This window comes from Polyodon spathula, chromosome 22, assembly GCF_017654505.1.
Source record: "Polyodon spathula isolate WHYD16114869_AA chromosome 22, ASM1765450v1, whole genome shotgun sequence".
NCBI lineage: Eukaryota > Metazoa > Chordata > Actinopteri > Acipenseriformes > Polyodontidae > Polyodon > Polyodon spathula.
Genome location: NC_054555.1, coordinates 1,592,119 through 1,619,329, shown reverse-complemented (window position 1 = coordinate 1,619,329; position 27,211 = coordinate 1,592,119). Strand labels below are relative to the sequence as shown.

General features: G+C 45.7%; 2 protein-coding genes across 13 annotated transcripts in view; one reads left to right on the top strand and one right to left on the bottom strand.

Moving 5' to 3' along the window:
* Positions 1 to 387: 387 nt before the first annotated feature.
* Positions 388 to 9,200, top strand: LOC121297598 (proline-rich protein 7-like). 7 transcript variants are annotated; one of them, XM_041224028.1, is made up of 4 exons: positions 1,215 to 1,726; positions 2,083 to 2,165; positions 3,723 to 4,585; positions 6,559 to 9,200. In XM_041224028.1, exons 3-4 carry the CDS (start codon positions 4,354 to 4,356, stop codon positions 6,882 to 6,884), a joined length of 558 nt encoding a protein of 185 aa, XP_041079962.1. In that variant the 5' UTR covers positions 1,215 to 1,726; positions 2,083 to 2,165; positions 3,723 to 4,353; the 3' UTR covers positions 6,885 to 9,200. The 7 variants fall into 7 exon arrangements, with proteins under 7 accessions (XP_041079965.1, XP_041079963.1, XP_041079964.1 ...); XM_041224031.1 differs by lacking the exons at positions 1,215 to 1,726; positions 2,083 to 2,165 and adding an exon at positions 388 to 481 and having other exon boundaries at positions 4,449 to 4,585; XM_041224029.1 differs by lacking the exons at positions 1,215 to 1,726; positions 2,083 to 2,165 and adding an exon at positions 396 to 481.
* A 753-nt stretch (positions 9,201 to 9,953) lies between these two features.
* Positions 9,954 to 27,211, bottom strand: part of LOC121297597 (drebrin-like) — a 40,330-nt gene continuing 23,072 nt past the window's right edge. The window contains exons 2-15 of one of the 6 annotated variants that reach the window (XM_041224024.1): positions 22,466 to 22,521; positions 21,796 to 21,908; positions 21,552 to 21,641; positions 19,821 to 19,967; positions 19,189 to 19,266; positions 18,064 to 18,215; positions 17,665 to 17,728; positions 16,904 to 16,960; positions 15,885 to 15,999; positions 14,290 to 14,412; positions 13,567 to 13,701; positions 12,407 to 12,936; positions 11,932 to 12,037; positions 9,954 to 11,587 (exon numbers count right to left, since the gene is read on the bottom strand). In XM_041224024.1, the coding sequence (XP_041079958.1) occupies positions 11,520 to 11,587; positions 11,932 to 12,037; positions 12,407 to 12,936; positions 13,567 to 13,701; positions 14,290 to 14,412; positions 15,885 to 15,999; positions 16,904 to 16,960; positions 17,665 to 17,728; positions 18,064 to 18,215; positions 19,189 to 19,266; positions 19,821 to 19,967; positions 21,552 to 21,641; positions 21,796 to 21,908; positions 22,466 to 22,521 (1,834 nt within the window). In that variant the 3' untranslated portion in view covers positions 9,954 to 11,519. The remainder of the gene's footprint in view (positions 11,588 to 11,931; positions 12,038 to 12,406; positions 12,937 to 13,566; positions 13,702 to 14,289; positions 14,413 to 15,884; positions 16,000 to 16,903; positions 16,961 to 17,664; positions 17,729 to 18,063; positions 18,216 to 19,188; positions 19,267 to 19,820; positions 19,968 to 21,551; positions 21,642 to 21,795; positions 21,909 to 22,465; positions 22,522 to 27,211) is intronic. The other 5 variants (XM_041224019.1, XM_041224020.1, XM_041224023.1 and 2 more) reach the window with 5 other exon arrangements.

The window sequence follows — 27,211 nt, the reverse complement described above, 5'->3', positions numbered from 1 at the left end:
TCAGCGAGGGGAAAGCCTGGGAACTGAGACACGCTCTGTTCTCATCGCAGCCCAAAGGCAATCAGTCAAGAACACTCATACCCCCAGCCCCCTCACCCAGGACAGTCGGGGTTACAAATGAAGTGGTTTCTGCGAAGAAAAATAGGAAACCGTTGTTCTGAAAGATGTGTCAGTGAGTGTTAAAATACTGAAGTGACGGTGGCATGGGCGTCACAAATAGCTAGTGCATATAGTTGAGGAAATTGCAACCTCTTATGTTAGTTCATATAGAATTGCATTTGAATTGCTGACAGTCTAGTATATGTCAAAGACCCCACGTGACCTGGCCCTACACCCACACAAGCAGAAAAGAATGCAAAAAACGTGCTCTGAATTTTTAACAGGAAACGGGTGTACCAGGAGTGAGTTGTTCTGCTTCTGTGTAGATGAAACAGCGGACTGAGAACAGGGAGCTCCCTCGGGCACGGGTATCAAAATCAAGGTAGGTTAGTGCACATGTTAGCTAAGAAACTATTCAAGAAAGAAAAAAAAAAAACATTCTCAATCCTACTTACGCATTACTGTGCTTTATACTTGCTGGTTTCTACTGCTATCACACACAACTCTCACCGTGATGATTCAAATAAAAGCAAGAGGATGCAGTGCTAGTCACCTGTTGGCTGCAGCCTCTAAACACGTCTGTCTGTGGTGCTCCAGGCAGAAAGATAGCTCGGGTTTAATGAATTGAGGACGAGTGACAGCCATCGGCAGGTCAGACTGACCTCGGCACACAAAGGGCTGCGCTGCCAGGTCGATGAGTGCAGATGCCAGGCTTGATGCCAGGAATGTTTCATTCTAAATTTCAGTACTGCTGCAGAGAAGTACTGGACTCTGGGAGTTGTTTGTCCAGTTGTGACGGGGTGAGGTTGAGATGGGTACAGAACAATGGACAATTGGGTGGCGCTCCCAGAATCTTCGCAAAAAATTGCTATCTTGTCTTCCTGGCAGAATACTCTTACATCTCGCACATTGTGCTTCCCTTCTTTGCTCTAACCAGCCACAGGTGCAATAATATAGTTTTCTCTTGTCCCAAAGTGTTGCCTGGGTGCTTAATGCTGGCAGTACGCCTCCAAACACTTTTAACACGTATTCTTATTCTTTTCTTGACGAAGCAGATTACATTACAGAAATAAAATCACTTAGAAATAGTTAAATGAGGTTTACTGTGGGTTGGGAGGAGTCAAAATAGACGGAAAGATTTTTTATCTCCCAGTTTAGGATGAAGGAAGGTGCAAATAACTTGTCTTTCGCCAGAGACGCGCACTCTGAACAGAGGCGAGAGAGACAGCAGAGCTACAGTTGTGGGGGTTGTGTGTTTACACAGCACACGGGAAATGTCTGGCTGTGAGCCTGGCAGCAGCAGACGAGCGCTCTGGCTGCGGCGGCGACGACGCGTGTGCCTGGGAACACTTCGGAAGCAGACGCTGCAGACGTGCTTCTGAGGCTTACGCGGTGTCTTTGTGAAAGTGATGAATTTGGACAGCCAGAAGGGAGTAACGACCGGTGCCCTGAGAGGGCGAGAGGGCGAGAGGGCGATAGAGCCCGAAAGAGGTGCATACCATTAGCGATTAAGCAAATGCAATTATTTGAAAAGTCGAGCGTTTGAAAGAAACCCTTTTGGAAGCCGTGGATGGCGATTCTCTTCCTGCTTTCCAAACGAAAAAACAAAGCCGATGACGCAAGAAAGGTATCGAGGTGTGCTTTATTTTATATATATATATATATATATATATATATATATATATATATATATATATATATATATATATATATAATCTGTGTATTATGTAATATTTCTTTTAATATTTAATTGTTTATTTGAGAGAGAGAGAGAGCCCTCCATTGAGACGAGTGTATAGTAGGGTTGCCTAACTGCAGCAACAGCTGTTCAAAATTTACCTTCAGGGCAAAGCTTATCCGCACAAAACCAAATGCACTTCTAAAATATATAAATATGTTAATAGCACGCGTATTGTTGTAAAGGGATGAAATACTAGCGCTACACAAAGCCGCTGATGCAGGTCATTTGTATTATTAATTAAGAAATATAGCGTGCAAATTGCGGACTGAGCAGCGGTTTGGGGAGCATGAGTCCTAGGAGTGAAGAGGATGTTTACAGCTCGAAGGTGATTATTTTTTTCTGAATAAATAAGGTCTGTTACCACAAGACAACGTGGCATTGATCTTAGCTAAACCAGTGACTAAACAAAACACACCCCTTTACTAAAAATGTGATGAAAACCAGCTGCACCGAAATTACCTGACTCAGGTACAGAAGCGTTCGCTAAACAGTTTGAATTCGCGGTGAACCTGAGAATGTACAGCACAGTCTGTATACGAGTGAAGATGGAATTATTCAATCGAGAAATCTTTCCCAGGTAGAACTAATTAATGTTTATGAGCAAGCTTATCTAAAAAATATTTACACGGACACACAAAAATCATCATTTAATACACGTGGGTCTGCTTAGCATGGTTGTTTTAAAGTTTCCCTATGAAAGCTGGTCCTAGACATTCCCAAACCAGCACATCGAGCTAGTCCTTAAACGCCAAAATATAGAGATCTCATCATTTAGATTATAAAGCAGGGATATAAATCAGACTCCTATTGCATAGCAGTATCACCCATTCATGGTTTTACTCGGAGCTTGATTAGCCACAGTTTATAGGTAACAAGCTCAGGTGTGTCTTACTAAACTCATAGGAAAACCAGGAATGGATCAAACTGCTGTGCAATGGGAGTCTTATTCCCATCTCTGTGAAGGTACACAGAAAAGGAGAGAGGAACACTGAAAGTCACCTGAGTTGCACTGTTCTGTAAGAACGCAGCCTCACCTTTAGAGATATTCAGCTTGAAAAGGTCAACGAGATTAACATGTCGCCATGGAGACCAGCAGCAGCCAAACCCAGAATCTGGATAAATACTAGCTCATAATGTTCTTGGCTGGTGCAGCCTGACATTGGTAAAGTTCATTCTGCTGTTTGTCAAAAGGTGCTTCAGAATGAAAAATTAAGTTGTATGTTTTTTTTCTTTTCTTCTGTCCCCTATATGGTAAAGCAGCAGGTGGTAAATGCACAGTTTAAGCCTGGTGAAATAAGCTGAGCAGCTCTGTGTTCTTTCAAAAGGGGATGCTCCGGTTCCAGAGGTCTCAGCCAGACTGCATGCTTTCTCAGCAGAAACTATTGTGATTTATTGTGGCGTTATCAAAGCGCTAAGAATAAATCGAATGGTGGAATCTGGTCTTGGCAATGCAGACTTGTAGGAGACGAGTAACCGCGTCAAAAAAGGAATGGTTCAAATGCATAAGCCTTGACTAAATGGAAAGTCATCACATTGTCTTTATTTATAAAACAATAAGAGAAAACACACAGACGCACACACTTTCTAATTTTATCCAGGCCTGGGAACGTAGACATAAAATAAGAGACTGCAAGAGACGGCCCAAAAAATATTGACACGTTGGGCTAAATTCCCAAAGCTATCAATGTCTTGTTTTTTTATTATTTGTTTTAGAATTGCTGTTGAGGCAATCGTTGTAAAAGGTTAGGGTTCACCTCACACATTAATGGATATTTGTATGAGATTGAGTTGTCACTTGCACATTGTGGCAGCAAATGCAAACGGTGGTTAGCGCTGTAGCTTCTATCTGCTCTCATGCCGTGATTCTTCTCCTCTGTTGCAGTCTGGTTGGAGGCTTGGTTTCTGGCTGAGTCACACATTTCTTCCAGTTCAATACGGGTGGTTGACTTTTCATCTGGACACATGTTCTACAGCACTAGACAACTGGCCTTCAGCAGAACGCATGCCTGGAATGGAAGCTGTTTAGTATATCTTCTCTGCTTTTCATCCTTGGCTAGGATCGCTGATTCCTAGCAGTGTAATCCGCCTGGATTTTTTTCTGTGGGATCTTGAAAGCACCAGGACTTTAAGCTCTTCTGAGCTCAGTGCTGGCTTGACTGATTTCCTGGTAGAAGTGTCTTTGGTGGCATTTACACTAGAAGCTGCTGCCATTCATTTGCCCAGGAGGCACCCCCTTCAGTTTCAATGTAGTGTGAGAGAGGAGAGATGTGGCGATGTAGTGTGAGACAGGAGAGGTGTTGCACAGCATACAGGGATTATCATACGCACTGGTAAATTAAGCAGCACTGACTAATTGACATGCTTCAAATACTTCTAATAAGATTTTTTAAAATGCTGCAGCTGGCTTAATTAAAAGCCTCAGGGGTTTGTTTTAAAAAGTCATTTTGAGGCACTGCGAGCCTGTGTGGAGAGGGGTCTTTGATTGTGGCTGGTCTGGGACCCCGCTGCTCACAATGGGGATGTCCCAGGACAACTACACCTTCCTGACCTGCTTCACTGGCTTCTGGCTCATCTGGGCGCTGATCGTCCTGCTGTGCTGTCTGTGCAGCTACATGCAGCGGCGGGTGAAGAGGAAGCGCGAGGAGAGACTCAGAGAGTTGACCTTTCGTACGCTGGAGATGGACGCCCTGGCGTATCGGAGATGCCCCCACAGGGAACCCACCGGCGCCTGGGAAAGCGCACACGGTAAGGCCATGCAGTCTTTATAACAGGAGAGGGCCTCGCACTGCTGGAATCTCAACTGAAACTAAGCTAATGCGTGTTTAGAGGATTACATTAAAAGCTGTCCTTTTTTTGCACTAGTCTGTCAGGTCCTGGAGTAGTCTGTTAAGCACATTCATTGAGTGAATTCTTCTCAGCTAGGTGGAAAACAAGCAAACAATAGGAAATCAGCTCTGGAGACATACGAGGAGAGGAGAATGTTATTGGCTGGGCAGGAGATTGAGACATGCTGATTTACCACAAGAGGAGATGTGTGAGAGGGAATCTCAGAGCCTCGGGACTGGGACACAGAAGAGAGAGAGGAGAGAGTGTGGGGCGATGAGCAGCTCTGAGCCTCAGTCTCTCTCTCTCTCTGTCTGTCAGCTCCTCGCAGCTGTTCTGTTTTTGACAGGAGATTATACATATTGTAGTCAGCCCTACTGCCTGCGAGTTTTATGCTTCATATTGCATCATGTCTCAGATTGTAACTGCCAAAGCAAACCAATCTGCATAATGTCATTTTATACTAGTTTTTTTTTTTTTTAACTAAACATGCTAGCATCGTTGTTTAATATCCCCCAACTTTTTTAAAGCTAGGGCAGTGAATGGAGCTTTGTGAATCATCTGCAAATATATTTATGGCACACAAATGGACATATTGAAAGAGTGGCCCAGTGGTATAAAGCTTCATACGCCATGGCTCGAAACTGTATCTTTCAGGGCAGTACGTACAGTATGTGTCGACATGAGGAAGTGAGGAAGAATTTGCCTATCCCAAAGTAAACCTCACCCTCAGATACTCATTTGGTACTGTAACCCAGGAATCCAGCTAGTCTGGTGTGCACACAGTATGAATCCAGCTAGTCTGGTGCGCACACAGTATGAATCCAGCTAGTCTGGTGCGCACACAGTATGAATCCAGCTAGTCTGGTGTGCACACAGTATGAATCCAGCTAGTCTGGTGTGCACACAGTATGAATCCAGCTAGTCTGGTGTGCACACAGTATGAATCCAGCTAGTCTGGTGCGCACACAGTATGAATCTAGCTAGTCTGGTGTGCACACAGTATGAATCCAGCTAGTCTGATGTGCACACAGTATGAATCCAGCTAGTCTGGTGCGCACACAGTATGAATCTAGCTAGTCTGGTGTGCACACAGTATGAATCCAGCTAGTCTGGTGTGCACACAGTATGAATCCAGCTAGTCTGGTGTGCACACAGTATGAATCCAGCTAGTCTGCACACAGTATGAATCCAGCTAGTCTGGTGTGCACACAGTATGAATCCAGCTAGTCTGGTGCGCACACAGTATGAATCCAGCTAGTCTGGTGCGCACACAGTATGAATCCAGCTAGTCTGGTGCGCACACAGTATGAATCCAGCTAGTCTGGTGTGCACACAGTATGAATCCAGCTAGTCTGGTGTGCACACAGTATGAATCCAGCTAGTCTGGTGTGCACACAGTATGAATCCAGCTAGTCTGGTGTGCACACAGTATGAATCCAGCTAGTCTGGTGTGCACACAGTATGAATCCAGCTAGTCTGGTGTGCACACAGTATGAATCCAGCTAGTCTGGTGTGCACACAGTATGAATCTAGCTAGTCTGGTGTGCACACAGTATGAATCCAGCTAGTCTGGTGTGCACACAGTATGAATCTAGCTAGTCTGGTGTGCACACAGTATGAATCCAGCTAGTCTGGTGTGCACACAGTATGAATCCAGCTAGTCTGGTGTGCACACAGTATGAATCTAGCTAGTCTGGTGCGCACACAGTATGAATCTAGCTAGTCTGGTGTGCACACAGTATGAATCTAGCTAGTCTGGTGCGCACACATTACAAGGAAGCAGCTGTACAAGGGTAATGCAAATCGCAGGAATCATGAAAAGGGATTTAGTTTTATTACTTGTCATCAGCTTACTATTGTCGTTTGGTTGGCTTTTCTCTGTCTCCCTGCAGAAGTGATCGGGAAGCCCCCTTGCTATGAGGAAGCGGTGGTGATGGAAGACCCCCCTCCCCCTTACACTCAGGTCCTGGCTGACACCAAAGCTGCTGCCGGGGGGTCCCAGAAACACCAGGACCCCGAAATGAACAAGTCCCTCCCTGAGCTGGTCCTCACAGAGCAGCCCTATACCTCGTTCATGCACCTCCCTGGAGCGGGACAGTGGAGCTCCCTGGGGACACTGCTGTCCAGTGCAGATCTGAATCGCACCAACCTCCCGGCCGAGAGCACCGGAGCTCTGCCCGCTGCCTTCCCAGTCATAGGCAGGAGCACAGCAGTGTGAGGAGGGCAAACAGGCTGCTTCTGTACTGAGAGGAGAAACTGTAGCACTCCTCTGCAAGGCCTGGGAACCCACAGCAGCGTACAGCTGCAGGACACAAAGACAGCATCTGAATGCATCTTCTTCACAGGCTGCTTGTGGGAAACTTCAGAAGTTACCCCTGAGAGGGAAGCTAGCCCCCTACCGGATGACTTTGCGTGGGGGTGGAGCAGTTTAATTGTGTTGTCATGTGTCACCTGGACCCCCATGTGAGAAACAGCAATGAAAGTGCATTCAATTGGGACAAGGTATTGCCAGTGTCGGGTAAGCACTCCATGACTAGAGAGAATAATGCAAATTCAGTGACTGTGATGTTCCGCTACTGTTACAATGGAAATAATACAGTGATCTTAAATTGCAGGTGCAATGCACAAGTGATTCTGTAAGTTGTAATGCATTGTCATTGTTTGTCCGCTGGGCGCCAATAATATTGCACCTTTAGGGGGGTCCTATGTGGATGAATATGGTTAACATTTCCATTACGCTAGTGACAAGTTAAGGTAAAGCACTTTTTTGTTGCTTGTAAATAAATACAATGCATTGGCTTGCAGGATCAGTCTTTGAAAGGAGTTTCTACTTCACAGCCACGCGTTTAGTTTCTGCATCACGTTATCAATAGCTCTGAAATAGCCTTCCGATGGATTTTTTTTGCTTTGTTATCAGTTTTACAGATTAGATTTTCATGTCCCTTTCATATTTATATGTGCTTGCCTTGGAGACACTTCCTCTAAAGCCTGCCCAGGCCGTTCCTCCATCGTGCAGCTTTCCACTGCAAACAGTCTCGCTAGAAACCAAAATCTCAAAGCAAACAGACAACGCAGCCAGGAGACTGATGACAAGCACTGAACATCGAGGTAATAAAACCCAGTGTAAATCATTCGAAGCCTTACAGGAAAGGTAAAGAAGACGGTCCTGGAGGGAGCCCTTATCATGCCCCCTGCTTTGTGCAGGTCCTGTGTTCCGCGGTAGCGTTACCAGACAGTATGCACACACTCCCCAGTTTATTTATTGCACTCAGCATCAGACTGGTTATTGCTCTGCTCGTTTTATTGTTGTCTCCAGTTTTTGCTGGCTCATTCCACTCCATTAGCATTCCATTAGTTCAGCATGGCAGATGCTGTTTTCTGCACTGCCATGCAGGTGAACAGCCACGCGTTTCCCAGACAGACACAGACAGACAGAAGTGTGTGTGTGTGTGTGCGCTCACAATGGTGTAGCTTGTTTATTTTCCCATGATGAATGGTAGCGATTGACTTTCCAGTATTCCTAAAACTCCATGCTGGGGATTTTTAAGCAAATGTGATTGTATTCTGGAAAAAAAACACTTTTCCCTAAACGTGTCGCTGTTTATTTATGATTAGGATTTCTTTTAATAGCACCTGCCACCTCTTGGTGAGCACATATTGTGCTTTCATAGTAAAGGAAACTGTTTCTGCCTGCACGCTGTATTCATGTTTGTGCCTGAATGTTCCCAGAGTGTTGTTTTGTACTATTTAATAAAACCTGCTGCCCCTGTGAAAGCTACATAGTTCACAACATGTACAATTCATGGATTTATTTATTTACAATAGACTGCAGCTGGCTTAAAGACGAGTGGCATAATTGCAGATCCAACCCAAGCAACATTTCCAGCATCTGTGCCCAGAATAGAACGATCCTCCCTCTGTAACACACACAGCTCCGGTACTTCATGCTGCAGCACTGGTCTTTTCATTTAAAAGGAGTGCTAGCCAAGATTTTAAAATCAATTTTCTTAGCTGCTGTTAGTGGAAGCAGTGATGTCACAGGTCCCCCTTTCCTCCTGTTCTAAAAACTATTGTATTCTTTGTGCTTCAGGGTGGAATATGCTGACATTTCTTATCCAGAGAAGTTGCTGCTGCTTCCTGGAACAGACATGTCACGCATGGGTTGTAGTGGAAACACACTCCAGTGGTCTAGCTGCAATCAGACCATGTATTAGAACTTGTTGAATGTTCTATATTCATGTAAGAGAACCAAAATCTGTAAAGTGTATGCCTAAGGTGGCTTAATCAATATATTTTAAAAGCACGTTGTTAATCTGCAGGTCCAGGCGTGCAGTTATTGGACTGTTGAACACCTTTTGTGTGTTACTGCCTTCATGGAACTGGTAAAATTGCTGGAAACTAAGTTGGGAATTTGATCATTTTAAGAGTGTAGTCCCGTGACAATCCATTGCCATTTTATTATTCCAGTATTGCTCTTGAATTTAACTTTTAGCATAAAAAACTTGTAAGGAAATAAATAAAAGGATGTGACCTTGCTTCTCTTTCTTTGTGCAGTGAACGCATTCACCCATTTTAACAGCATACAGTGCCATGTGATTGTATGGGATCTGGAGCATAAGATGTCAATTCAAGATGCTAACGAAACTGAAAGGTCTCTTTGCAGTGTTCTGCAGGCCTGTGTTTCACTCCACTGCGCCAGGCTTGCTCTTGCTAAGGCTTGGCCCAGCTGCTGCAGCACTGCATTTCACGGTCTGCGTTCTGCAAACATCCAAAGTGTTTCAGACTAGATGCAGGGCAGCAGCTCCAGGAAGTAGCGCCTCAACGCAGCTGTGTTATTATGCTCCAGATCATTTCTCATAGGTGTGGATCTTGGCTACGCAGAGATGGAGGGAGCAATGCTGATAAGGATCGCTGATCTCTGCTTGCCTCTTCAGTGCCCTGGCAAGCTGCAGATTAAATTCCACTTCATTCTGTTCGAGGTCCTGCGTTAGATACCACGATGACTATCAGCTCTCTCTGTCTTGTGCATTTCACATTCCATTCTGAGAATACGTATGCTGGGTTTAAGGGGCAAGGTTCCTGTAGCATTCCTAACAGGCCTGCACTTTGGGTAGAATGTACAGAAGGGAAGACAGGAAGAATTGAGAAAATACACACCAAGACATTCAACTCAAGAAGCTCAGATCTCTGCTGCAGTCTATACAATGACTTTTGGCAGAGTGGTAGTTGCCTGTGTGAACACTGAACGGCTTATACTGACAAAAAAACGAAACTAAAAGTTTGCATGGAGGTTTCTGGAATTCTTTTAATCAACATTCATCAGCACTTAGCATGTCACAAAAAAAAAAATCTTGTGCTTATTTTGAAAAACAGCGCATGAGTCGCGGACGGAAGAAGAAAGGAGTATAGGAGAAGAAAAAGGTAAGAAAGAAATGAATTATAAAAGGCAAAAGGAAACCGCTAGCCTTGCAAGGGGGTATCATCTCCTAGCAGCGTGGAGGGAGAGAACAGATTACACACTACCACTGAGTTTAGAAGTGAAGAATACAATAGAATTACTTCAAAGGACCAGAGTTAATGTTAAAGATGCCAGCTCCATTGTAATCATTTGTGACCCCCCATCTCTAAAGCTGAAAAGAATTAAACACCCCCATAAAAACCACAGCCCGCCCTCTCCCTTCCCTCAGTCACAAACGAATCCTGTAATCTCCCAAGGAAAGCCACACCATCCCAACACATTACTATTAATAACACTGATTTGATTGTTTTTATTGCTGGTTTCAAACAGCTCCCCCTGAGTGCAGGTCTGGTTTTACAGGACTGATGATGAATTCCAGTAATACCCCACACTCCGCCCCTGCTGGGGTTTGTGTCACAGAGAGAACAGTGCAGATCAAAAGAGCTTGATTACCGACCTGACTGATTGCTAACGATGGGGACTGTGTTGGGGGTTTTAAATTTAACAGAGGTAGATCTAAATAAAATACCAACATTACCCCCTTAATTTTAAACTCTGGAATAACTGGAGTACGCAGGAAAATACAAGTGCACAGTGTCGCTGCTTCAGGATTTTGAATGGCTGTAGCCTGATTTCCAGAGGGGGTAGAAGACCAAAAGCAGGTAGGGGTTCAAACACAGACTCCTCTTCTGTGAACTTGGTGCTGCAAATAGCCTTTGAACAATGTGAATTGAGCGTGCAATTAAAACACACATCTACATGCACTGTATGTATATGAATTCCAACACTGACTGAATGATTTAGAAGTGCAGTGTGTCTCTAGCTGAAATCCGTAGGGTACAGCAGTCAGGGCGTCAGTCCTGTAAACCTGGCACAAGGAGGGAGGGTACATCCCTGAATCTCCGCCCCAAAATTATAAAAAAAATCCTCCCGTCCCCTTCAAGCTAGTCTTCTCGTTAGCCCTGGTCAAGTATCAAAAATCAGAAAATACGAGAAATAAAAAAAAAAAAAATGGCACAGGGTGTGGAAATAGTGTATTTATTATTTTTAAAATGTATCCTTATTCTTCTACGGGCTTCTCATCCCCAACATCACAAACACGCGAGTGTAGCCCTGCCCACTACACCAGACAGGAAGTCTGTATCAAAGGCAATATCTAATGCAAAGCTATCAAAAGTTTGATTGTAAGTTTAAGCAGGAGAGTTCGGTTTTCCTTTCCTAAGCAGATCCTTCCCAACACGATTCGCCACAATCCTCACCGTTGATATATTTCATTGAATTAAAAACAGGCTGCACCTTTAACAAGAACTCTAAGCTTTTTTTTTTTTTTCATTTAATTTTTGATGCAAGGCTTATTGTTACATTATTAGTGTTTCTGTCGGGGTCTCTTCCTCGTCACTCCTCTGCTCCGTACTCGTCCTCCTCTGTCACTGGGTCCGTGTCCCAGCAGGTGATGTCAATCTCTGCAGCAAAACAAACAGGACACAGCGATCAGCTGTCACCCGCAGTGACAAAATCACACTGCTGAAATTGCACTGCATCTTCTCCAGTGCTTACACACTCAGTCATCCCTCACTTGTTAATGTTTCATAGCAAGTCCTACTGCATGTGATCTTTGTAGTTGTGATGTAGAATAATGCAATACATGGCGTGTAGAAGATATTGTCATTTCACACAGTTTTAGCAGCTCAGCTTCTCTGTGCAGAGCCACACTGCATTGTAGGGTAACCCCAGCCCTGCCCATCTCCATCCTCCCACTACACACATGCAGCAGCACTATTGTTAATATAATCACCATCATCATTACCTGGGGGCTTGTTATAGAAGATGGGTCCCGGGGTCCCTTTTGCAGAGCTCTCTTCCGATTGGGCGAATTCCTCCTCTTGTGATTGGCTGAAATATCCTTCACTCGCCTATGATAAAAAAAAAAAAAAAAAAAGCATTTTTTCCCCCCATTCAATGAAAAATAAAAAATGTCCAAAACTACTTTTATTTTTTAGCTATTTTCATGCATGAAATATTGAAAAGGGTTAAAACTTTTTATTGATTTTTTTTTAACTATTCCACAATAAAACAGGTAAATAAATCTTGAAACTCAAGATCCAAATATTGCCATCCCTGCACTGGTGGTCTATCTACCCTGCCTCTTACAGTCCTTACCCTGGGCTGCCCTCTAGTAGTCTATAACAGAAATAACAACGCCTTTAGAGACGTCATCAGTCTTCACTGTGTTTTAAACCCTGAATACCCTGGCTACCTGTTTCTCCTCCTCTCTATATTACCTGTGTCCCCTCTTTCTGCAGCGTCTCTCCGTTGGTCATCAGTAGCTCCCCCTTGTCCTGGCTGTCAGACCCCGATTCCTCGTGCTGGGCTCGATGGTAGTCGAGCGTCATCTGTTGCTGGCTGGCGATGTCCACCAGGCTAGGGGGGTTGTCTCCCCCCTCCTTGGCCTCACAGAATGTGGCAGGGGGCTCGGGCAGGTCGTCGAAGCTCAGGAGGGTCTCCTCTGCTACAGGGGGCTCAGAGTGCAAGGGCAGGGGGGGCGCGGAGGAGGAGGGGTCCTGGGGAGGGGCCTCCACAAACAGGGGCAGCTGCTCCGAAGCACATTGAGGGGCAGGGCTGTCCCACAGGTCCAGCAGGCTGCCAGTGGGGTCCTGGGGTGAGGGCACTGGCTCTGGGATGGGGCTCATCTCTCGGAGGTCTGCGATGAGGGGCTCCTCCTCGTGTATCTGAGGGGCGACGCTCTGCACAGGCTTGTCCCGGGACGAGTCCACACAGGAGGGCAGGGCAGGCTCTGGGGCTGGGGGAGCTGCTGCAAGGAAGCAATGAAACTCCAAAAACTAGGAAAACAAAACACCATATCTGTGCCCAACTCAGACCTGCTAAAAGAAACTTAGAAAATTCATTGATGAGTGTTTTGACGACATTAAAAAAAATAACTGAACTTACCAACTATCTTCTATTATATTTAGTTTGAATTAAATAAGGGAACATCTCCTAAAGGACGACAACCCGAATGACTAACTGCATTTTATAAACTCCGGTGGCAGAAATAGAATAGATACGTTATGATAAAAGATATTTTATCTATTATCTATTCTACTTTGAAATGAAAACTGATAGTCAGGCTTTACTGCCCTGGCCAATCTGAATGGAGCTTGCAAGTGGCATGTTGTTCAGTCTTGCAGTTTATGATGCCACAAGGACCCTTTGACTGGGGCATTAAGAAACGGACCTTGAACCAATAGCTGAGCTCCCCCCACGCCTGACACAGACTAACCTTGGAATTAGGCACATTGGGACAGGACACGGTGACCTTGTGTAGATTAGCTGTTCTAGTTAGTGGCACTGCAGCTATTTGCAAATAAACACATCAGCTAAAAGTAACTCATTTATTGCAGACTTCTACCTCTTGTTTTTTCCGTTTGTCCACTTTACTCACCCCAGTCATTGTGGCTGTCCAGCTGCTTGTCATCCTCAGGATCCTCGAAGATGGGCGTGGTCACGATTCTGGGGATGGGTGTAGTTACGAGAGGGGTGGGGCTCCGGTCAGGGCTGGTATTGATGAGGTCATCTTCTGGAAAGACATTCAGGGGTCAGTGCTTCAGTGAAATCCCAGCTTCCAGGAGTATACTGAATAAATTATTTTTATTCAGTAGAATACAAAGCAATGCCAATAAAAGCAAGTGTGTTAGTAAATAAGCAGGTAGAAAAGCACATGATCCACATTCACCTAATCCACAAAAACACATCCGGACTGACGGACACACACACACACACACACACACACACACACACACACACACACACGCACGCACGCACGCACACGGACACACACGCACACACACACACACACACACACACACACACACACAGTAGAAACGTATGTCTAGATTCTTTGTAGTGCTGCACTTCTACAGATCTCATGATTGACTGTTTAATGATATGGATGGATAATTATCTCTGCTAATATATATAAACCAATAAAGCATGAAGACGATGTGATAGTTCTGCACTCACACCCCCAAGTGTCAGTAGGTGACTACAGTGATGCACCTGTCCCATCATTGCAGTGGTACAGAAACCATCTTGCAGTCCTGTTAGCTCGGGGTGCTGGTCTCACTGTAGCAGCACTCTAGCCAGGCAGTGCCAGTGCAGTACCTACCCGGCAGGCTGGGCTGCAGCTGGGTGAGGGGCAGGGCGGGCGACAGCAGCGGGGAGCAAGGGGGGGGCGAGGTGTGCTCAGGGAGACTGTGGTGCAGCTTCAAGAACGGGCTCTCCAAGCGGCCTGAGAGAGGAGAGGGAGGCCAGGGAGAGGAAAGGAGAGGAGAGAGGCGAGGGGGGAGAGTGAGGGGAGGCAGGGAGAGTGTGAGGAGAGAGAAGAGAGGTGAGGGGGGAGAGTGAGGGGAGGCAGGGAGAGAAGAGAGGGGGGAGAGTGTGAGGAGAGAGGAGGGGGAGAGAGGTGAGGTGAGAGGGGCATGGAGGAGAGGGGGTGGAGAGTGTAAGAAGAGAGGAGTGGGGGAGAGAGTGTGAGGAGAAGAGTGTATGTGAGGAAAGGCAGTGAGAGAGAAGGGGGAGTGTGTGAAAGGAGGGAAGGAAAGGAGATTGAGTGTGTATGTGAGTGTGTGAGAGAGAGCGCCAGGGACAGGAGAGGAGGTGTGTGGGGTTTGAGAGGAAAGGCAGGGGGAGCAATAGAGTGAGTGTGTGTGTTTGTATATGGAGGAGTGTGAGAGAGGTTGCAAGGGACCGGGAGAGAGGAGAGGAAGGAAGGAGGGAGGGAGAGACAGAGAAGAGAGGGAGAACGAAAGGCAGACAAACAGACAGCCAGACAGACAGACACACACACACACACACAAAGAGAAAGAGAAAGAGAGAGAGCGCATCATGCAGGGTGCAGTCGTTGCAGGTCATGCCTTCTGTAACTGCCTGCCTGCCCATTGCTGTTAAAGTCCTGGCACTGGGACTTCAGAACCAGCAGGGGACGCCTGTCTCCGCTCTTGCAGGAGGAGGAGATCGAGGCAGTGGCTCTGCTGTGGGTATGGACAGTGCTCTCGCTGCTGCGGGGCACACCCTCTCCAGCTGCAGATCTGTGAGGAGAGCAGTTACTCTTCTCTCCCCACGCAGCCAACTGGAATTCATGCACAGAGGAAGAACACAGGGCTGATCAAACCCAGTCTAAAACTCCCACCAGAACATGTTTAATATGCTGTGCTTTCAAATGTGGGCAAAACTTGTTCCAGCTTTGCATGAGATAATCCCTAGTCCCAGATCCTTACTGCTGTATTTGGTGTAATACTGTGCAATGACCCTTATAAAAGCACTGACCAGCGAATAGCTGCTAGTTCTCTTGGCAGACTGACCAATGCCATTATCCGTAACAGATACATACCCTCTAGCAACACAAAAACAGCAACAGAAACATTGTTCATGATCTTCCAATCACCTTAAGAGAGACGCAAGGGATCCTGAACGAAAATTCCCTGTTCAAATGGGTCAACTGAAAACTTTGCAACTCAAACTTTAGGAGATGGACTGGAGAGGGCGGCCTTATTATTGAATACTGGGGTGGCCTTAATATTGAGGGGGGACTTTCCATAGGAGCAAATCAGTACTGTGGGGGTAGACAGTTCAGCCACTAACAGAGTGCAGTGCGAGATGGATTAGTAATGTTTTTTCAAACACAGAAAACAAAGACAAGCCTTTGAAGGAGAGTGCACCCTGCATCACTGGGTCCATGGCGACTGAATCACGTGACCCTACCTGCCCTGTGGCTGGAGAGAGGGGAGCTGTCGAAACTGATGGCCACGGCCCGCTCTCTCTGCTTGAAGTACTCGCGTGGGTTGTCTGTCCTCTGAGCGATGATCGCTGCTGCCTCCTGCAGGGCACACACAAGAAGGACATGCATCAGGATATCTACATTGCTTACACACTATGGGGCAGGGTCGGGGTCCATTCCTGTTTTTCAAATTCCTTTAGATTAGTGTTCATCAGGATCTGTTAAACTAAGAAGCTCTGACACACATTGTTCAGAGAGTGCCTTCATCAGGGTCTTCACTTTATCTCTGTTTGGGTACCATGTTGGTGTTGTTTTGCAATCTAACTGATGCCGTGACGGTATGTTTTCATAATCTGGGTACAGTGTGTGCAATCTGCTTGAGTCAGAGTCAGGGCTCATGGTTCTGCTGAAGGAGGCTGAGGAGTCACACTCCACATGCAACCCCTATATAGCAGTGTCCTTATAAGAGGGCATTACCAGGAGGGTACCCCACTGACAAGGTCAAGGTAATAATCAGGGGTTCAGTGCCAGTAGATCCTGCTAAACTGAGCCTTTGTGTGTCTTTTAAACAACTTTCAAAATCACAGATTTATTTGCATTTTCAATGGTGCAGGCTTCTAAAGCACTGCAGGAATTGCAATTCCAATAGGATGCTGGGAAGTAAGGGGTTAATAGAGGTCAAGATTTAGAAAATTCAAAAGCAGCGGTGGCGAAGCTGGTCTCTTCCACTCCTGGACTTTGTTCCAACCTTGTTCTAAACGATTTAATTGAACCAATTTAACTGCAGTGGAATGGCACTGCAGAACAGCCCTGTACTAAAGAACACCTTATAATTTCAAAGACAAGCGTTTTGACTGGACGTACATTTTCTGGCTACATTCCAGATAATCAACACAAAAAAAAAAACAAAGTCAGAAAAAAAAAGTAAAAAGGAAGAAGACAAACACTCTGGTCTAAGCTGCCACCCAGCGCCCCCTTGTGGATGCTCTCTAGAACAACCCACCTCTACTTCCGACTCCATCTTCTTGAGCTGCTGACTGGCCTCTTCCTCCTGTTCTACCTGAGCAAGGGAAAGGGGGACAGCGTTTTAAAACCGTCATTCCCGTCTCTTACCAGCAGGGGGCTCCAAATCAACTGATTCTCTCCAGTACTAACTAGGAATGTGTGAGGGCAAATGCAACTTAAACAAAAACGTGTTGCCATTTACATTATATTGATTGTAAATGTGGTAGGAGTTTTTAAAAAAGGCTGTTTCACTGTTTGTTTTCACACAACCGTCAATACTTTCCTGTCAAACACTGCAGTGCTGTGGTATGGTGCAGATTGCAACGGTACTGCTGATCTCGTATTGTATAAACTGGAGGCATGGGGTGGATGGCACTCACTGAGCTTGAAATACAGATCTTTGTTTCAGTGTTTTACAGGGACTGATGTACTCTGTCCGAGTTTCATTAAAATATCTGTCCCCTATCATCCTCCCAAGTCAGCTGACACAGACAAGACAGATAGACAAGCAGGCAGATAGCCAGACAGGCAGAGAGAGAAGACAGACAGCTAAGCATATCTCTACGCAGAGAGAGCGTAGAGAACGGGGGAACGTTTCACATGCACTGCGCCGGCGGGGTCCACGTAAGCAGGGCCAATCGTTCAAAGTGAAGCCAAGAACGCAAGCCAGGTTGGAAACCCACAGCGCCCCCTAGCCAGCGGGAGGTTTGTGCTCCTCTCTAGGCATGCTTTACTCGCAGACAGACAGGTTTCTCTTACAAAAATTGACTGGTCTTTCGTCCTTTCTTGCACATCCTCGACCTCCTTGCTCTGCTGCTGTCTCCTGTCCAAGAGAAAAAACAGCCTGGTGTCAATCAGAATTGCTATGCCAATCACAATGCTATACTGTTCAATTACAGAATTGCTGTTCCAGTCACAAAGCTAGATTGTTCAATTGCATCCACACTTACAATGATGCTCCAGCAATTACAAATACAAGTTAGCATTACACTACAAAACTACATGCATGAACATGTTTCCTCTATTATAAATACAGAAACATACTATATAAATCAAACTGACTATATGGCATGATGCTAATTGCGTAGGTGTGTGCCAAGGTTCAAATGCAATTGCAACTGGAATGGCCTGGAGGTCGTGCCGGTGGGGAGGGGTTACCTGTGCTCCTCGATCTGCATCTCCCTCTCACGGTACCTCTTCTCTCGCTCCTCCTGCTCTCTCCTCTCCAGCTCCATGCGCTCCTCCTCAAACCGCTGCCTCTCCTCCAGAGCCTTCCTCCTCTCTTCCTCCTTCCGCATCTCCTCGTCACGCTGTGGAGCCAGGCACAGTCACTCAATTGCACCTCAGCACCACTCACTTGAAATCATTAGGAATCCGTAGCCATTTTCTTAAATCTGTATTAGACAATAACTACAACACATCTGGCATTCAGATGTTCGTCCTAATCCTCATGCACAGGTTCTGTCCTAGCAGAGCGGTCAGTCGACCCCCCTGCTCCCACTCGGCATCTTAGCCATTCCAGGCACACCCAGCCACTGCAGTTCACAAAAAATGAACGTCTACATCCCTTTATTCATTGCATTTCAATCACATTCATAACGAATGTCCACATCCCTTTATCCACTGCATTTCAATCACATTCATAACGAGCTTCCACATCCCTTTATCCATTGCATTTCAATCACATTCATAACGAGCTTCCACATCCCTTTATCCACTGAATTTCAATCACATTCATAACGAATGTCCACATCCCTTTACCCATTGCACTTCAATCACATTCACCCGAAACATTTTCTCATCTCATTACAGCGAGAGACAGAATGACTGAGAACTGAACAGTATTTAGGGAAAGGGATGGACGCTCAAGGAATGCGTATCAGTATATGATTTCACCAAGTAGGTAAGGGTTGCTATCACGTAAAGCTGCTTACTTCAAATTAAATTCAATTTGAATCTATCAGAACCAAGGACACAGTGGACTTGAAAATTACCTTTTTGTTATGTTTTTCTCTGGATTTACACTGACAGTTTAAAAAGAAAGAAAAGAAAGTAGCTTTGAGCACATAGAGAAGTGTTCATCACTTGCGGACAGGACAGGAGAAGCTGCAGGAATGTGCAGCTGGAACGAGCCGTCTATGTGAAAAGTGAATCGTGTTTGGCTTTGCTGGCCTCTTTCATTGCACAGAGATGTCAGGTCCTGCCAGATTCATTGAGCTCTTTCTCTCCCACATTGCAGAGTGCTTGTGTGACACACGCATGCACGCACACACACGCACGCACCTTGGCTTGTTCCCAGAACTCCTCTCGATTGATCTTTTTCATTTCAATCTCGGCATTCGTCTTCTCATAGCAGGTGCCCTGTTGGAAGAGACAGGGAGTTTAGGCGAGTTACCGGTGCAGGAGAGCGGGTTATCACAAGCACCTCGCCCAGGGTAACGGGAGAGCGGGTTATCACAAGCACCTCGCCCAGGGTAACGGGAGAGCGGGTTATCACAAGCACCTCGCCCAGGGTAACGGGAGAGCGGGTTATCACAAGCACCTCGCCCAGGGTAACGGGAGAGCGGGTTATCACAAGCACCTCGCCCAGGGTAACGGGAGAGCGGGTTATCACAAGCACCTCGCCCAGGGTAACGGGGGGGGGGGGGGGGGGGGGGGGGGGGGGGGGGGGGGCGTAGGAAGAACAGGAGTGTCTGCCACGTCCAGGAGGGTTGTCAGGACTTCCGGAGACAACAAACCCATCTCTGTCTATTGGCCATTCCTGTTACCACTCAGAGCAGAGAGTCAGGCAGGCATTCCAACAGTTAAACCTGGTACGGAATGGCCCTCCAGACTGTGATTGGAGGCCCCTGCTCCAAAGTGATCTTGCACAACACACACACACACACACACACATTGCAAAAGCTCTCCCTCACCACAGGCTGCGTTTGCTCCTCTTCTCTTATTCGCAGTCGGCTCAGCACAGGACTGGCGATCACAGCTGTCCCGTTGGTCAGTCTCTGGCCGATAGCCACGGGGTCGATATCCTCCATGCTGCTGGCATTGACAACGACGTCCACTCCCTGCAGAGGCAGGCCAGTGGGTGCGGTTAGTAGTAAGTTAGTTGCAGCACATGTTCTGCTGCACTTCCATTCACAATGCCATGACCCCCATACTTAAATCAGTCTCCATCTGTGCTACTGACACACATCAGAGAGAGTAGGCGTCTGTCTGACTCGGAATGAATCTGCTGCACACTAAAACTACAAGAGCAGCTGAAATCTCACAAACAGCCCTCAGGCCAGTGAAAGACAACACTGGGGATATAAAAGACAATGCATTGTCTGAAGTGGGCTTCATCAGTCAGTGTCTCTGAACACATGCGCTAGACACAGGCTTTGGTTTACCCAAACAGCCATCCACTTTATTATGTATTCAGTATCTAACTGTGTATGTTCTCTTATCATCCTTTATTTCCTTCTTGCTTTTATACCTTTATTTTATACCATACTAATCCCCCTTTTCTAGTTCCAGAAGATGGCTTGAATTATAATTTATTTATTTATTTTTTAATCGCTAAAAAGAAACTGACTTTTTGAAGACGATACTGAAAAAGGACTGACTCAAAATGTTTCTCATTGAATTCATTACTGACTGACCACTAGGGGGAGTGCCACTGTAAGGTCTGCCCCCTTCACAGCTGCTGCTGCTGCGTCAATGGAATATATCTTGCTGTTTCAGAGGGTACAGAAGTTCCAGCTACTGTAGAAGATATTTAAACAAGTAAGAAAATAAACAATAGGTTTTGCTATGCATTTATAGAGCTTACCATGGTTTGCCTGTTTTTTTCGTTTTAATATGTTTTACGTTGCCTTGCTGGTCTTTACAATGCCTGCCTATGCTATGCTCTATGGGAAACAGTCCTGCATTATTCTGTTGCTTCAACATGAACACATTAATAGAAGTTTACACAGGCGTATCTGCAAGGTCAGAGCACTAACTGCAGTGTTTTGACTGTCGCTGAGCAACAGCAAATCTGGCAAAAACAGTACCGTCATTCTGGCTGGGTTTTCAGGAGATTTTTTCCCCACATGGATTTATTCTACACTGTACATAGCAGTGCTTTTGAGAGGAAGTGATGGGATTTATTTGCATTTAGCAGAAACCCTTCCTTCTTGTCATTGTACACAGACTCGTACAAAGACTGGCGCAAAAGTTTAGTAAAATTACCTCTCAAGACAAGAATGAAGAGACCCGATGATCTCAGGTGAATTTAGACCGTACAGCACAGAAAAAAACACTCATTAAACAGTCAACATTGTATAAATAGTGAATTTGAGCATCAGTAGTCATGGAGTAAGAGCAGAGGGTTAGGGAGAGTAGTGAATTTGAGAGTCAGTAGTCCTGGAATAAGAGGAGAGGGTTAGGGTTAGGGGGAGTAGTGAATTTGAGAGTCAGTAGTCCTGGAGTAAGAGGAGAGGGTTAGGGTTAGGGGGAGTAGTGAATTTGAGAGTCAGTAGTCCTGGAATAAGAGGAGAGGGTTAGGGTTAGGGGGAGTAGTAAATTTGAGAGTCAGTAGTCCTGGAGTAAGAGGAGACGGTTAGGGAGAGTAGTGAATTTGAGAGTTAGTAGTCCTGCAGTAAAGAGGAGGGGGTGTGAGAAGTTACCTCAGTGAGACTGACCTGAAAGAAATCTGCGATCGCGGACACATGACTGGCACACGCACACTTCCTGGCATCCGGGACATCCTCACCAACCTAGAGAGAGAGAGAGACAGAAAGAGAGGAGAGAGAGCAAGCTGTTACCATACCGATACAGACAGGAGCATTCCATTGTGCATCTGTGTGTGTGTTAGCATGTGAACGTGTTAGCATGTGTGTCTGTCTGCATGAGCGTGTGTTTGCCACTCACCCAGTTGATGAGGACGTAGCGTGGCAGTACAGCGTTTGGCTCTTTCATGCTGCAGAAGCCGTACATGACCTGGGTGTTGTCGAAGCTCACTGTGATCTCTGGCAGACCCCCATCTGAGAGAGAGAGAGGGAGAGAGAGAGAAAAAACAACAACAACTCACCATTAGGGAAAGTCAGAAGAACAGGCTGCACAATGAGACCCACTCCCAGCATTCCCCTGCAAGAGAGGATTCCGGGGACGAGAGGGACAGGAAGCCAGCAGAGCGGTACATGTTTAGAGTTAGTTAAAGCATACCGGTGATCACAGAAGCTCTTGTGTGCTTTTGCCTTTTAATAACAAACAGCAAATTCAGCAGAAACTCAAGTGTGACGTGCACACTGTGCTCGGACACTCTCCCTGAGAATGTCATTCTGAAGTTCAAATCACTAATTGCAGAAGCGAGTCTCCAGAGATACTGTACAGCCTGTAACTACGCAAGCGGGCAGGCGAACAAGCACCTCCTTGCAGCAGATCCCTGCTACTCTCAGTAACAAACACACTCAGGAGGCAAGTTAGTGTGCCTGACCGCTATGCATTTCTCCATCGTTGTCTTTTATAATTTGAAATCTAGAGGCCGTTACGGTTTATTTTGTGGCTGCGTTCTTTGGCCTTGTGTTTAAAGAGCACTCACCCCCTGAAGACGCCAGTGTCAGGTCATCAGTGCTGTCTTCATACGTGTACAGCGCCCTGCGGGGAGAGAAGAAGGGCCGGGTTAGGAGCAGCTCCAGGACCAGCGCTCTGTCATCTGCTCCACTGTCAATGGCTTCTACTGTGCCATTTCACTCGCCTATAGACCCTGCGAGCCACATGCATCAAGCCTTTACCTCCAAATGCAATCCGCACTGTATTACGAGAAAGAAGTAAATAAACTGGTACACAATGGTTTACATCACAAGTAGCAAACAATGTAGGCGTGCCCTTGAGTTATTAAATTAACCCTACAAGCCACACGTTGGCTGTTTTTTCAAGCTTAATATATTTTACTTAAATAATAATAATATATATGATAAAATTGCATTTCTGCAGAATGCTTGATAAATCCAACACAAATCTACTCAATTTGAATGATTTATACAACAGCAGCATTTAAAACTGCTAAGATCCACTGAACAGACCCCAATCTATAGCAGTAGATCTCCAGTCTAAATGCCTGAGCTTGTTAATATATAAAATGGTGTACTCACTAAATAAAGCCCCATGGTCCCCTGGTACAGTAGATATTCGTGTCCCTGCTGGCTCACATTGCCTAAGGGAACATGCTTCCACCCACTCTCAATGAGCTGTGGATGTCACTGCTGATTTACTAGAGGGGAGAAAGCGATTCCTGTCACAGACAGAGCATTCTGTTTCTTCTTTGATCTAAAACTCAGTCCCCGGTATCAAATTGCTTCTGCAGCAGCGCAGCGTAACAAATTGAGCCAAACGAGACCTTGCCAGAGCCCTGCAAATGTAATTTCAAGTAATCTACTCGGATTTGCTTTCGCTGCCAAAAGGAAGACGCTTCTTCAAAACGAACTGCTTTGTCTCAGCTGTGCAAACTATGCCGCCTGGAAATTTTTATGAAAATAAAGAAATTGATTAAAATAATTACAAGCTTGCTTTATCGCTGCTTCAGCACTGCCCTTGAGAAACGGAGGGGGAAATTAAAAGGAGGTGATGGTAATGGGATCATTTCGTAAGTTTAGAATTAAAAAAAAAAAAAAAAAAAAAAAAAAACACACACACAACACAAGGGAACAACTTGTGTTTCTTAATAATATCCTGGAGCGATTCGCTTTTTTTTTTTTTTGTTATCCAAGCTGTTACTAAATCCTACGACGGGATCTGGGTTCTACAGCCCCCTCATCTTTCTACTGCAATGCCCCCTCCCTCCCTCCCTACACCATTCCAGGCAGGCAGGCAGGCAGTGACTGGGGTATTTTGTCAGTGATTAGCTCATCTCCAAGTCTCTATAAATAAATCTCTTTTAAGCTGACACTTATTATTCATAGAGAAGAGTACTGACCTAGAAACTATCCTTTGAACGTCACAGGGCTGACGGACTGAAGGGGGCGGTGCCTCCGAAGCAAAGGGAACGACACGCGGCCCCTGGCTTTGACACTGTAGGGGCCGGGCATTACCAGACAATACTGCAAACTGCTCAATTAGAGCATCACTCCTCCCCGGCAACAACGTGGAGCAGGAGCCGGAGATTTCCACCAATCAGGTCATCTGCTGGCGTACTGCAAATTTCTGATTGGCTGCGGACTACCTTTACAGATGGAAGCCAAGAACTGAGACCATGACCAAGACCAAGCGGTCGAAACATCATGGTCTTGTTTACTAAAACTGGAATGATCAAATACATTTTGGGGCTTCGTCAGAGAGCCCCCAAACAGTCATCGTTTATTTTGAGTGTATTGGTTGTAATGAGAGCCACACCTTTTTGTGATTAGTGGCGCTTCTGTCCTCCCCCCCAGCGGAATCGTGAAACTAGTGGAATGGCTCACCGCAAATCAGCATGCCCTGAAAACCACAGAAAAGTTTTTGAATCCGTCACCTATGAGGTCACCGTGCATGAAAAGGGTTAAAGAAAAAAAAAAAAAAAGAGGTATCTGAACCCCAACCTCTTGATCCCAAAGCCCAGCTGCCCTAGCGTCGTAAAGCTAATGCTGTAGTAAAGAATTAATAATGCTGCCGCTCCATTTAGAAGACACAGCAAATTAAATAACGGGAGGCTTTCCACTCTCTGCTGTACGGAAGAACGTTCTGTGGGTGCTTGTCTCCGAGCACTGCAAGAGTGGCGTTCGTTAAAAACCAAACCGATCTGGGCAGATCCACGAAGCCAGAACACCAAGGAACGTCTCAAATAAAACCATGAGGCCCCAGGACACAAGCCCGATACAAACTCTCTCAACCAAGAGATAATACAGAAGTGAGAAGCAATGCTCTTCTGTCCTGCGTGACTATCTCTAGTAGAATTACTAGTGGTGCTGCTTGTTACATTGTAAAGGGTTGGTAGCACGCCTTTCTTGATTGGGAGAATCATACAAGCCATTTCACTGTTGTAACTCAATCAGCAGAACAATTTGGTTTAACCTCCGGGTCCCACTAAGGTACAGTTGGAGGTTTTGCTGTAATACACAGTAGTGAGGGCAGGAAGCTCCACTGCACCCCAGTCACTAGGGATTCAGCACCTCCTGCAGGGGTTCATGTACTGAATCCTGCAGCATAGCAGAGCAGCTGGTGCAAATCCTTAATATAGAAATAAAAAACAATTAAAAATGAGAAAACAGCCCAACGAGAGCTGATAAAATAACTGCATTTGAGTTCCAGTGTCTATTATTTATTTTCTCCCCAAATTGATTAATTAGCAGGGTCTAAGGAGTGATAATTATATTCTCATTTAATGAACCTCTCGCATTACTCTGAAGATGCTGGGTTCTGTATCGGTGACGGGAGAGATGAGGCTGATTAAAATTCCTAACCCAAGGATGAAAAAAAAAAAAAAAAAAACATGTTGCTATAGCAACAGCACCCAGCCTTCCACTGACAGGCAGTGCTATTTTAGAAGTGTTGCCACAGCAGAAGCCTGAGGCAGAATTAATGAGAGCTTGCTGGGAAAAGAAGAGAGAGTTTCTGAGGGAAGTTTTTTTAGATTTCAACTCCAGCTTTCTTAAACTGCATACTGCAAAACAGGCTCCCATACTTACAAACCAAACAGTTTATTACAAAGACTTAGCTTGTTACGTTGGGTGTGAAAAAAAAAAAAAAGACAGAATGGGACAGAATAGGTTAGATGCAAGCCCACTAATACACAAGCAGCACGGGCTTCTCGTGGGGGAAGTAAGTCTGGTTCCCAAGGCAACCGGTGACCATTTTAAAAGTTGGCAGAAAGTAGTCTTGGACACAAAGAAACCAGAGCCACCAAGCCCAGAGGCACACACACACATGCATCCATCACGGGACCCTCAACCACACGTTCCTGTTTCCATGCAGGAGTTCCTTCCCTAGTTGTAGTTTCCACACTTCAAAGCCTCAAACCTGCCTTTGTGAAACAGAGTTATTTTTATAATACGTGTTAATAACTTAATAGCAGGTTTTCAGAAAGCTGTTTGAAATGCGTGTTTGTCATCTCTGAGCTGGTGGCATGCTGGTCAGCCACAAAAAAAAAGAAACTGATTTAGATCCGGCTCCATTTAGTGCCCAAGCACAGTGGCGTGGGTGTGCTGCAGTTTCAGGAGGACAACCAAGGACAGCCTCACCTGCCAGCACCTGAAGGCATCAGCATAAAGTGAAATGAACGCTGCTGATTGTCAGGCACTAGTGACTGTGGGAGAGCCTGCAGCTGAACCAGCCCCTCCCCTCCCAGCAGGTGTTGCTATTGCAGCGTGAAACCGCAGAAGTGGATAGATGTTTTGGCATTGTGTAGCGAGGCTTTCCTGGCTTTGCATGCATCCGTCTCAAGTGCAGCTGAAGTGGGCCCTTCAGCAAGTTGTGAATGAGGTGCAAGTGTTGATAATGGAAAGGTACGAATCAGCTCTCCCACTGGCACCATGCAGCAGGGCTCAGTTCACCACTAATCTGGCTCAGGCAGCTGGCTGTATAGAAGCTGCTGTGGTGCAGAGTACCAAGGGAACATAAACCAGTGCCCATCACAGAGGGACCTCGCAATCATCACACAGCACCTGAAAGGTTACAGACACGGGAATAAATTCAATACCCCTTCTAAAAGTGCAGCGCAGTATTTTTAAACAACTCTAACCCTTACAGCACCTATGCTTTATCATGCATGTCTCTGTGCTTCATTACACTTTGCTATGCTTTTACTATGGGAAAGCTGTTCCCTAAGTGTTGATTAGAATTGTTAACAGGGAGAGCAGGCAGCTTGACTCATTAAATTAGTCCCAACAGTAAGTGTGCACTGCCGGTCCCTCGCCAAAGTTACTGCTGTGTGTGGGAACATCTTTCATTTGCGCAGCATCACAGAGAAGCACACAACAGGCTGTAGATTATATAAGGAACGCACATCTCGACTTCGTGCATTGGACAGGCAGAAACAAATTGCAAGACGGTCACCCAGATGAAATAGCCCAATATACCGTGCACAATGTTTTTCAACAGAGCTACATGACGAATTCATATTAGCACTAGAAATATATTATAGCAAGTTTGCTGTAAAGTTAAAGTGCTCGATCGCACTTTAAAACATTTCTTTCTTTTGGGGGAAATTCAGAGTGACATTTCCTAAACCACTGAAGACAAAGCTTCAAATCAACGGAATCTGGAGAAGATTAAAAGTTGCCACAGAGGGAAGGTTAACAATTAATAAGCAGATAGCGATCAACACCTTAGTGGCATCTATTCATTCATTCCTAGGAGACATTCTGCTTCTCTA